The sequence below is a fragment of the Haemorhous mexicanus genome, chromosome 8 (assembly GCF_027477595.1).
Source record: "Haemorhous mexicanus isolate bHaeMex1 chromosome 8, bHaeMex1.pri, whole genome shotgun sequence".
Taxonomy (NCBI): domain Eukaryota; kingdom Metazoa; phylum Chordata; class Aves; order Passeriformes; family Fringillidae; genus Haemorhous; species Haemorhous mexicanus.
This window is the reverse complement of record NC_082348.1, coordinates 19,024,772-19,036,997: the sequence shown is the minus strand read 5'-3', so window position 1 is coordinate 19,036,997 and position 12,226 is coordinate 19,024,772. Positions and strand designations below refer to the sequence as shown.

At 39.2% G+C, this 12,226-nt stretch overlaps 1 protein-coding gene across 1 annotated transcript in view; it reads right to left on the bottom strand.

The window, feature by feature from the left end:
- The window catches only part of CERS6 (ceramide synthase 6), a 97,122-nt gene that overhangs the window by 61,610 nt on the left and 23,286 nt on the right, over positions 1 to 12,226 (bottom strand). Inside the window, exons 2-3 of the mRNA XM_059853040.1 lie at positions 3,298 to 3,403; positions 808 to 938 (exon numbers count right to left, since the gene is read on the bottom strand). Of these exons, the coding sequence (XP_059709023.1) occupies positions 808 to 938; positions 3,298 to 3,403 (237 nt within the window). The remainder of the gene's footprint in view (positions 1 to 807; positions 939 to 3,297; positions 3,404 to 12,226) is intronic.

The following is a 12,226-nucleotide window of genomic DNA, read 5'->3' as shown; positions in this document are numbered from 1 at the left end:
ACCCATTACTACTCTACCCATGCCAATATTTAATGGTAGGCCTACACTGTTCTACCTGTAGGCTCACCCAAATGCCCTGCCGCCAGGGCAAGAGAGTGAGGTCTTTGAACTGAGTTACAGAGGAAGCAAAATATGCCGCCCACAGATGCTAGCCCTAAGGGTAATAAAGCAACAATTTTTCCCAAGACTCCACAGCTGACAAGTTAACAACTACAACCCTTGCAGAAAAAAGGTATTTCTTCACTGACCTCAAAAATTAGTAACTCTAAGGCCAGCAGCTGCTGGCAACAAAATGACCAAGTCTATACATAACCTCATCATGCCTTGATTTATTAAACATTAAGGAAGGAGGATTTTAGCTGTAAATACCAAAGAACAGACTTGAGTATTCTGACACTTAAGTTCTTCCGTTTAATAAAGGGCAATAATCTTTAGACAATTTATCTTTTTTTATATTTAACAACCCAAATGCCTTTAATCTTTACTCCTCCATCTCAGATGTCCATCAGCTTGCATGGCTAAAGGTAGCAAGGACAGCACACTAACACCAGGTGATTTGGTGTTAGCTAGTGCCCTGATAGCATAGAATCACAACAACATGATTTCTGCAAGCTTTTGACCACTGAAAATACCCGAAAAGTACAATCTGACTCCTTCAGGAAAATAAAGACTATTTTTCTCATAAGTTATATTCTACCTATTTGCATAATTTTCTAATTGTCTGCAAAATTACCAATGAAAAACAAAGGGGAAAACTGATGAGAACACAGGCTCAACAAGACTCAAGAAGAGAACATGCATCCTTACATGCTCTCACAGAACTTCCTAAGGGTGCTGGGCTTTTCCTGGTTGCGCCTCTGTCGAAACCAACGTTGAATGCTGCGTACATCCCAGTCCAGCTGCTTGGAGAGCCCTTCCAGCCTCTTCTCATCTGGATGCTACAAAACAGAGAAGCACAAAAATTATTTTCTAGCTCAACTGCATTAACACTTCAAATTCAGAACCACTGAAAATGACTCTCGCCTTCTTACCAAGGATACACAGAAACACATTCACAGAAATCTCTACTGGCAGATTCCCATCAGAATACATTTACAATGAAAATTAATCTAGAAGGACAGATGCTGTAACATGACATGCAGGTCCATTACTGATAAAAAACTTTAAAGGGACAATGGGATTGAAACTTGCTTGAAACTTGGAAGTGAAGTTCAGCAGCCATAAAATGCCAGTGGCTCTTACAAACACCCCACTGCCTGCCACAGGGGTGTGTGTCCCACTCTCCTACATCAGGATCTTTGTCCTAATACCTGTTCCACTCTCCTGCATCAGGATCTCTGTCCTAATACCTGTCCCACTCTCCTACATCAGGATCTTTGTCCTAATACCTGTCCCACTCTCCTACATCAGGATCTTTGTCCTAATACCTGTTCCACTCTCCTACATCAGGATCTTTGTCCTATCAACTGTTGCACGAGGGAAGATGGTTTGACACACAAAGAAGATCAACCCATGCTTCTGGCATGATAATGTTACAAAATGAGGTCGCTAAACAAAGTGACAACTTCAAAAGGAAAATCACCTTGACAACAGGGAGACATTTTCTGGAATTGTTTTCTGTAGAACTAAATACACACAAATATTCTCCAAAGCAGAATGTGGAAGTCTCACACCATTAGTGTGGGTGCAGACCAGTGTAGAGGTAAGGCAAAAGAAAATAAATCTGTCTTTAATCTGAAGAGCAGTACAGGACGAATCTCCAATTATACAGCAATTTTACATGTACAGTGAAGCATATGTATTACTTATGTATTTCTCCTGATCACATTGTGCATTTTTCTGTTTATTTAAAAAACTATCTGCTTTCTGGAACTTCAGCTTTATTTCTGCAAACCAGTTACGTATACTGAATGAAGTACAAGACCTGTTACAACAAAGAGCATTAAATTTTTAATTGTTGCAAGACACAAACCAGCAAAATTTCTGTTAGGCTGAAGTTTTGTCTATCAGCCTCCAAGAAAACACAGGAAAGAGAGGGAATTTAAAGGATGAGACAAGAGAAGGTTCAAGTATTTGCCATCTATCTCAATAAAGTTTTTTAGTCAACCAAAGTATCTACTAGTTTTTCAATAGAAGGTTAAGAAAAGCAATTTCTGTAACTTAGAAAAATGAAATGTTTGATGCAGCTCTTGGAAGTTTGACTACAGAGAACTGCTGTATAGGATTCAAAAAGGGAAGGTAGCTAAACTGGACAGTTTCTCTGAGAGCAGCTACCAGATTCTTGCAGGAAAGCAGATACTTTTGTTTGGAGCTCTTCACACTCACAGGTATTTCAGGCTCTGTGTCAGACTACCAGATTTTATGACAAAATATTTCAAACAAAAAAATAAAAACCCCCACAGCTAACAAAACCTAACCATTCTTCCTTCAGCTGAGTCTGTGTGAGAATATATCCTGTAGCTTTCAGAAACAAGGCACATGCAGTTCCCTCCCTGAAAACAGGACACAAATCACAGCAAGTGCCATGGTAGTTTCTGGATAGTGTAGGACACACAAGCAAGACAGATCCACAGCCTGTTTCACTGTCTGTGACACTAAACCCAGTTTTGCCCTTTAATACTCCCTGTAGCTTACACTGGTGCCCAGCTGCAGTCTGGAGCCAAGGTGGGAATGGAAAGCTCCTGCAGAAATACTTGGGATGCTTGAAAAGCATAGACAGAACAACAAACAGGTTAAGCTGAGATGTCATATGGTGAGAGATGTACAGACAGATATGTAGGTTGTGGGGGGAAATCTTGTACAAGAAAGATATGCAAGCTGTAAATAAAGCATTTTTCAGTCAGTTTCTCCCACTTTTCTGTGTCGTACTCCTTTAGCTGGGACACCAGCAAGACAGGCCTTTCCCTAGAGAGAGTAGCTTTGAAGTTTCATGGAAAACTCAGTATCAATATTACTGGCTTATAATAAGCCCTTTTCTTTCTAAAAATCCCAACAATTTTGCAAAAACTGATACAAAACAGATAAGAAGCAAAAACAAATAAGAAAAAAAAGAAGGTGGCCATATGGCATCTACAAAGTGTTTCTGAGACAATTTTTAATTGAAAACTTACAGGAGACACCACAAAGGGACACACAACTGCTCAAGGTGGCATATTAATGACATCCCCAATATCTGAATTTCTGATTTGAGGTGCAAAATGCAGCACTGCATTTATCTGTTAGCTTTGCTTTGTTCAGACATAGTTTACAGTGCCACATCCCACTTCACAAGGTGAATACTTTAGTCAGACACACTACCTTTGTAATAGCTGTGAAAACCTTCTCCAAGATAGCATTAGGCTGAGCTTTCTGTGGTCCATTGGCTTGGACTTTAAGGCCTAAGGCACATGGTTTAGCAATGAACCTGTGAAAAACAGAAAAATGAGAGAAGAAATTCAGTTATTTACTTCTTTACTGTTACCAATAAACCGCATGTGGTTAATGGGCAAACATTACAACCCTGCCAACAAAAACAATACTTAGTTTTACAGCTCAAAAGCAAGCTCATATAGGCAATTACATCACAAAATAAGGAACATCACTTTGAAGGATGAAAGGAACTCCTGGAACACATGAAACAGAGGATTTCCTTTCATGTTGTGAAGAAAGAGATTAGAACAAAAGCATGAGAGGAATGCCTCCTTGAGAAGCAGCAACTAAAGAGAAGAGCAGGGCAGCTGGAGAAGCATATAATAGTATCCTCCAAACACAGCCTTTTTAAAAATCAGTTTCCAAAGTAGCTACTGCCTCAGGACTCCTTTGGCACAACGGAACTTCAGAATCCTGAAAGGCAGCAAGCACTTAAGCTGCCCAGTTAATACAATTTACAGTTAATACAGTTTTCTAAAAGCATAAAATTTACATGGTACAGAGACACAAACAATACTCTTCTGCTGAAATATGAAGCTGTCCAAAATTCTAACAAGAATCCATAAGTTCTGAGACATTTTAGAGTTGAACTGCATAGTTTACATTACATATAGTCAAAGACCACCACTCATGAAAAATTAAATTATTTGTTACTATGAGTCTAAATCTGGAATTCCCATGAAAGCTAAAGACACTGTATAGGAATCACATTCAAATCTGAACACTATGAACTTCTGCCATCTTTGAACTGTACAACTCGTTATTTCACTTAAACAGCTTCTGTTTCCCAGAACTTTGCCAACAAGGAGCAAAACAACACCTGGTACTTAAGTAGTTTCACATTTATCCAGCTGAATGACCACAAGCTACAAAAAACCCCTGGAATTCTTACCCACACACAAGCCCCATTTTAAGCATTGTTATGAGCTACAACTGCTGCTTCTGCCTTGTTTAGGACAGCACTGCTGATGAAAGGGAATTAAGTCCTAATCAATGGGATAGTGGTTACAGCAATAGCTTTTGGTAAAGAAAGATGGGAGATGCCAGACCACCCTGTTCTCCTGGAGAAAAATTATGGATACATTGACACAACTCCATATGAAAGGCAATTCTATAGCCTGAAATTATGTTGGTGATTTAAGAGTGAGAGGACAAATATTCAAAAACACATGCAATGTATCAGTGATCTCACCATTTGCTCCTAGAGTGCTACAGAATAAAAAAACTCTTATACTCTGTAAAACTTCGGTGGCAATCTAAATTGATTGCAGATTGCAACCATCATGCTACCTCTAGAGCATCAACCAAATTAAAGGCACTGCATCAGGTGTAAATTCCTGGCTTTAGAGTTCAGAGATTCTATGAATCCAGTTCCCAAGAAGGTAAATCCAGTCTTCTGCTCATGAAAAAGAAGCATGTAAGCTTTGCACATATTACAGGTAAATACAGCTCAATCAAGCCACACTGGAAACTTGTATGTTAGTTAAAGTATAAGCTGACAAAAGAAGTGAGAATTGTATTCTTAAATTCAATACAGACATAACCAAACCAGTGCTGGTAATTGCTGCCAGCTGATAACCAAAAAGATAGCTGAAGAAGCCAATTTGAGTTCAGAAGTTTGCTTTACTAAAGAATTCTAAAACGCTTCATTATGTAACAAGAGGGCTTAGAATATTAGCACCTATGTCCCTATTTTGTATCAAAAAGCTGTAAAACAGCCAGAAATTCAAGTCTTCATCATCAAAGACAATTTAAAGACAATAAAAACATTTTCCTGAAGAGTAAGCCATAGAGCTAGACAAGAGTCAATCCTTAAAGAGACAATAAAGGTGATGTCAATCGCTAATTTTACAAAGCCATAAAAGGAACTTTTAAAATTAGGCAGGAGAATGCTGTAGGCAGAGTAAAAACAAATAAAAGAAACAGAAGACAACTACAGCAGCTTTATGCATTCACAGAGGAAACCAAGCTCAGCCTCCACCATCAACAGCAAGATCAAGAAACAGCCATTAAATAAACACAAAAATCAAAATAAAAATTGTTTCAGATGGATTTTCTGTGCACTTGTTAAGTCAGTCTCCTCTGAAATAAGACATGATTTAGGAGTTTTTGTCTATTTGGAGGGTAAGGGGGGGGCTTTTCTTTGGTTGGGTGTAGGGGTTGTTTGCTTGGGGGTTTTGCTGTTGTTTTGTTTGTTTGCTATTCTTTTAATAAAGTAAATCTTGCAACTTCTGTTTTGCTTTTCTCCTTCTCCTGAGTGAAGGAATGTGATAGCCATGATATAACTCCAACAGAAAGGCAGTTCCCTAAACCTGCTAATTTAAAAGGAAAAAAGCAGATAAAAAGTCCCAGTTAGAAGAAAATTCAACAAGACGTAATTCCAACATGTTTCATGTGGAGCTAATTTTCATTTAAATCTAAGCCAACCAGCTGGGTTTGCTTAAAATATATTCTTAAAATTACATGTGATGCTCCAGCCTAGGTAAATCCAGGACAAAGCACAGACCCAGTAGCTTTTGGTTATTTTTTTAACCTTAAAATTGTAATATAGATGTTACACCCATTACCTAAAACAAAACACATTTTCTAAACACAAACATGAGCTTTTCTGCCTTATGTTTGTCACATGCAGGGGAGGAATGGGCACGTGACTTAAAGCAGAGCTTGTCCACAGTACACAGCTGCAAGCCCCAGGATTATCTTGGCCAGCTATGTCAGTGATGAAGAGAGAGGGAAAGCTACAAAAAACCCATGAAGGTCCCACCAGGGCACTCAAGAAAAAGCAGCTTTAACAGAAACATTTTATACACCTGCAATACTGAGCAGGTTTGAGCACAAATTCAGGTTTGCATGAGCCAAGCTTTGTCCTTGTGACTGCTTTTGGTAGGACTTGTAAAATGTGAGATTTTTTTTTTTCATATTAAAACTCAACTAAATCAAGATATACTTTAGAGTATAAAAAATGTTTTTCAAGGCTACAGTAGTAGAGTTTAAAGTCGTTTAAAGTACAGTTCTCTTAATAGGGTCCCAAATTTCACAGGTGTCATAAAATCTTCATTAACATGATACTCTTCTGTGATAATTTAAATTGATTCATAAAGAGAAAAACAGAATTAATGTTTGATACATGTACAAACTGAGTGTTTTGCCAAATGCTGCACTTCTTAAAAGCACTGTTCATTTTTTCCATTTCTGCTAACACTCTGGGATTCAATTCCCTAAACAGTCTTGGTGACTCCCATGGGACTATTTGTTGCAGAAGGAACTGCAATTAAGAGGGAGCAACTATTGTGAAAGAGTAAGGAGAGTGGAATTGAGTATACTGCCAGCTTTTCTCTTAAAGCATGGAAATCTGAACAAACATTACACTAATATCTCTTTTTCAATGGATTTCAGTACAGCTGAATTGAAAGCTGGTACTCAACTACACAGACATTTAAGGGCAAACATATTTTGCTGAACATAGCCCCATCTATTCTGGATCTAGAAAGGAGAGACTAGCACAAACAAGGGAATTAAAATCAGAATTCAATAACCTTTTTAAAGGCAGATTGCTCACTCACAGACAGAAGCCACATTTAAAACCCACCCCAGCAGGGCAGCTCAGAGGAGCTGGGTTACAGCAGAGTCCCAGAGGAGAGCTCTGAGCCTCCGCACCCCCCAGAGCCCAGCGTGTGCCCAAAGCCCCCAGGCAGGCCCTGCCCAGCATCTTCCCTCCTGTCCTTCTCAATTCACTCCTTCACAACAGCAAGGACTCCTAGCCCAGCCCAATTTTAGAGAGCAGTGTTTCCCTAGAAAGGGGTCGAAAACCCTTTGCAAAATGATCCCCCACCTTCTCCAGGGTACTAAAAGAAACACCACCTTCACCACAAGCGTGTGAATTTAATCAAGTTCCATTTTGTTTCCCCAAGCAGGTGCAATTACTTCATGGGGGAGACAACGACCCCACCCGACCACCAATCCTGGGGAAAACAAAACCCCAAACCTGCCAGAATTAATTCGAAATGTTACCCCTCCCAATCCTTGGAGGATGATGTGCATTGGCAATTGCAAAGTATGTGTTAAATACATAAGATTTTTTAAGTATCACATGAAGGATGAGAAGAAAAGTAAAATTTTTTTAAATTTTTCTTACTATAAATCAAACAGCCCTACCTGTAACATGTCATCTTTGCCCTGAATCTGGCCAGACACAGACAGAGAACTCTTCAGTCACCTGGGGCACTGGGAATGTGCCTGTAGGGCCCTCTGACAGGATGTGAATGCAAGTGTTCTCACACCAGCAGGTCATCTGCCATTTCCGAGCTGACCAGAGTGGCTGCCCTTTAGCAAATTCATGTCTGACAGCTTCTCAGCAGCTCTGCAGATGTTAAAGCCACCACAGAGCCCACAGCAGGTAAATAGGGTTTACAGGTTTGGGATTTTTTTAAACAGCCTTAAAGGTCTGCAAGAATTAACGAGGCTTTCCAAAGAGGGCCAAAAAACCCAGAAAAGCCAACCAAACAAACAAAAAGTAAGCTAACAGGGCTAATGAATATTAGATTCATGTAACTCACACTCTTTTTAATATATGGAAAGAAAATAATGCTTCTTCTAAACAAGCCATTTAAGAAACACTAGTCTAAAAATAACTGTCAGTGTTAGGTAAGTGATACATGTTAACCAATTATTTTTGCAAAAGGATAAGATTACCCATTCAACAGGACCAAAATCAAAACAAGGGTGGTTGATACAGAGGAAAAAGGGTGTTTTATACTTCTGCACTTAAAACTGGCATGTCTAAAAGAAGTCATCATCAGAGGGAAGGATCTGCAAGAGTCTTACCAGGGCCCAAACCCAGCAATAAATGGCAAAGTAAGTTTAGACTATTATTATTATTATTATTATTATTATTATTATTATTATTATTATTATTATTATTATAGTAGTACACATCATCCCACACATTTGTAAACCTTTTTCTTTCCTTGTAGTATTTTAAGCACACAAAGTTTCTTCCCTCACTTAAGTAACTTTATTTTGTGGCCAGCTTCAATACAGAAGCCGACTGAGAAATTTTCATTAGTGCAAGTGAGAAAAGCTAAGCCGGTGCATATTTCACACTTTCCTAAAATATCTTGGTTAATCACAGCTTAAATCAGTCACTTTTGTCATTCATTTTTATCAAAAGTAGGTCACATTATGGACCAAGAGACATGACTAATGGCCTGTGGTTACATACCATCCATCCCTTAAATAGCAATCCATTTTCTGAGAAGATACCTCAGCGTGGCAAAAGGATCTGCACAAAATCACCCTGGAGACTGCTCCTACATGACCTCTGCTAACAGACAGAAAATACCATGAAGCAAACAGGCAGGACCTTAGCTATGATGTGCCCATGTACCCTGAGAATATGGAGGGGTTTTTTAGCCTTTCATGTCCACAAAAACATTTGAGTTAATTCCTTGTCAGTGCATGATGAGAGTTGAGTCTCCTCTTTCTGTGCTGAGGATGCATCTATGTACAGTAATTAGAAAAAACTGTGGTGAGTATTAAGGTGTGCAGCACATCTCTGAGTCACCCCAAGTATCACTAGAGGCTCTCCAGAGGTCCCTTCCCACCACAACCATTCTGGGATACCCAACTCTAGTGAAGAGGTAGGCTCTGATTACATACATACAGGATCTCTGTCAAACAGGTAAAAACTCTCAGCACTGGCATAGTTCAAGTGATGCTTGCATAAAAGGCTGCTCATGCTGCTAACACCAGCCAGCTGTGAGCTCCAAAAACCCCCAGAAAACAAACAAGCAAACTATTCCTTGCCAATCAAATATGTCCATAAAATCTGTTTCCTATCAGTACACTTAAAGGTATCAGGGAAGGCAGTTATACCAGCAAAAATTCCTCACTGTGCTAAAGATGCACACAAATCTGTTTAGAGGAGTCTGGCTTCTTTTTTGAAAGAGTGATGCAGAGCAAATTTTCCCAGCTCATCTACTTTATGCTCACTAAACACAGATTATTCCAGGGATTTATGATTACAATTGTCTAACTTGTTGAACATTGCTTGCTGGTTTTAAACAGAAACAATCTAGATTTGCTCAAAGGATGAGTAAAAGCAGAAGAGGCTTGTTTCTGAGCAGATGCTCAACCGATTTACTGCCACAAGACTCAAAAACCATTACTGAATTTGTTATTTTGGTATAGCTGACCTACTTAACTCAGAAGTTAGTTGTATTAGCAATAATTAAAATAAAATAAACAACCCCCCCCCCCCAACAAAAACCCAGGAAAATCTTAATAGTTCTAGAACAAAATCAGTAGATAAACAGGGTTGTCACTTCAGCATACCTATCCCAGCAGCTGTTTTGGCTCTATGTTTCACAACTTATGTTACAGAAGATCCAATAGGACACAATGTCTGAATTCCATCCAAAATGTACTTACACAGGAAAGTTAACTTCACTGAAATGTTGTGGATGTGCTAAGAAATGGGTCAGAACTCCCACAATGAAACCTTTTCAAAGAAAAGAACCTGTCTGCTCAAGCAAAAAAGCCAAGCACACAACTCTGTATGCCAGCAAGAGCCTTCTCCCACAGAGCATCCCAAGCAGGTCTCAGAGGGCAGTGTAAAGGCCAGCACAGAGCCAAGCCTTCCAGAGGGACCTATTCCAAACCCTGCTGCAATGACTTCAGAAAAGCACACACATACACCTGCCTTTCATCTGAGATATTCAGTGCTTTTCATCCTCTCCTCTCCTCTCCATTATCCCACACCTCACATTAAATTATACTAACTAAAAACTACAAGGTGCAATCCACACGTTTCCAAAAAAACAAAAGCTAAGGTAAAAGGTAGCTGTGTAAAAAACCAGATTTGGTATCTGTATTTCAGCTTTCAGACTTACTGCTTAGTACAGAGAAAAACCACATAATTTTAAGTAAATAAAACAAATTATCCTTATCATTCGACAGCAGTATTAGGAAAAGCTTTGTCCTAACAGAGTTACTCTTAAGAAACACAACTGATATGACTGACCCATACCTTTCTTTCAATCACTGTAAAACTGTTTAATCTTTGCAATGGATTTCTCACATTTATATGTTCCTGCCTCATTGACTGAAAATACACATCTCAAGGACACATTTCCTCACGATGCAAAGTTAAAAACGCTCCCATTTTCTGAAGATTTTGATCCAATAACACAAACCATGGCCAGTAATATTTGGCTTGAGCTACCTTTGCATACCTGCTAGCTCCCATCACAAGCTGCAGGCCAGACCCCATTGATGACTGACCCAATTCCATACCCTGTTCACACATGGTGCTAATCCTTTGTGCCCCACAGTGTTGGAAAATCTATTTCATCCTTTCTCCAGGTTTGTCCATAAGGGGACTGACTCATGCAGGAGGTGTTCTGCCACCAATATGGGACTACTCCAGCCCAGCCTCTACCATTAGTTTCCAGTCCAGTTGCTTTTCCAGTCCATATGTTACTACAAAAATGGGAAACAAATAAGGCCAGCACTTTAAAAACAGAAGTGGTCCTTTTTTCCAAATATGGAAGCAATTTTTTTAAAGTGTACATCTGCATAAAGTTTTAAGCATTTCAGTTTCTCCTTAAACTCTAAGACTGAAATCAAGGGAAACTACATGCTCCAGAATAGCAACAAGCACTGCACAAATGTAGACAAAGGTCACAAATAAATATTTTTGCAGCCAGCTGTCTAATGCTTTCTTTCTTTGTAATCTCTAAAAATAAAGTTTAGTCACTCTGTAACTTTCCAAGCACAGATCAGGGAGAGGGAGAAGGAATGGAAAGGGTGATAGACTCCAGTCCCCCCACCTCTAACACATGGTTAGCTGCCCTCTCAGCTGCCCTCCACCAGCATCACCAAGGCAGTAGATGGCATGGACAATACAATTCTGAAGGTATCACTTTTTGCACTAAAATCAGGACACACAAGTCAGGGTCAATGATAAAATTTAGGCTCCAAAATTGTAGCCCACTGCTAAAGTTCAGTGAAGACAAAAATATTCTCCAAAATTCTAGAAAGTTGTGGCTTAGGGACTTTTTAGACCAAAAAAGGCATCTTTGCACATAGCAGTCCCCAAAGAGCTGACCCTTCCTCCCCAGGCTGCACTAGTAGCTCATTGAGCTTGTGAAAACTTTCCACAGTCTGTGGCAGAGCTCGCCAATGGAAATTCAGACTCTGTGAGGATAACCATCCCACTTCATTTTGAACCCATTGCTGGCCAGTTTTGTTTTTGCTTTTTCATTTCTTGCACTGGGTAAAAATGAACAGTCAACCCCAAAGCAACCTTTGTCACTCCTGACACTACAGATTCCATACTCTCCTCTGCCACTTCTAAAATACAGAGCTGATAAGTCGCCTCATTTCAGCAAGTGTGGGACATCCAAAGCAAAGAACCAACCACAAAACATCTACATATGAAAAGACACATGGTCCAAATGGGATGTGATGCTGGACAGGGAAAAGGGCAGGAAGACAGCACAGAAAGAAATTAAAGATTGACAAATTAATTTTTAAATTGCAGTAGGTTATCCTAACACAAGTTAAGCCATCACAGGACCATATTCAGATTCTGCCTTGGAAATTTGATTTTGTATTTCTTACAATGTATTCTCTTCTAAGAAAAAGGATTAAAAAAAAATATTAAGATACCTATAATTCAAAAGATTTATTTTTTTTCCAAAATAAGTGCTTCAGCAAAAGATTTATTAAAATACCTATACAGGTGCTCACACCTAAAAACTCAAAAGCCAGCTCAGATGGACCCCTTTTAAGACGTAGTTTCTACCTGCATTGTATG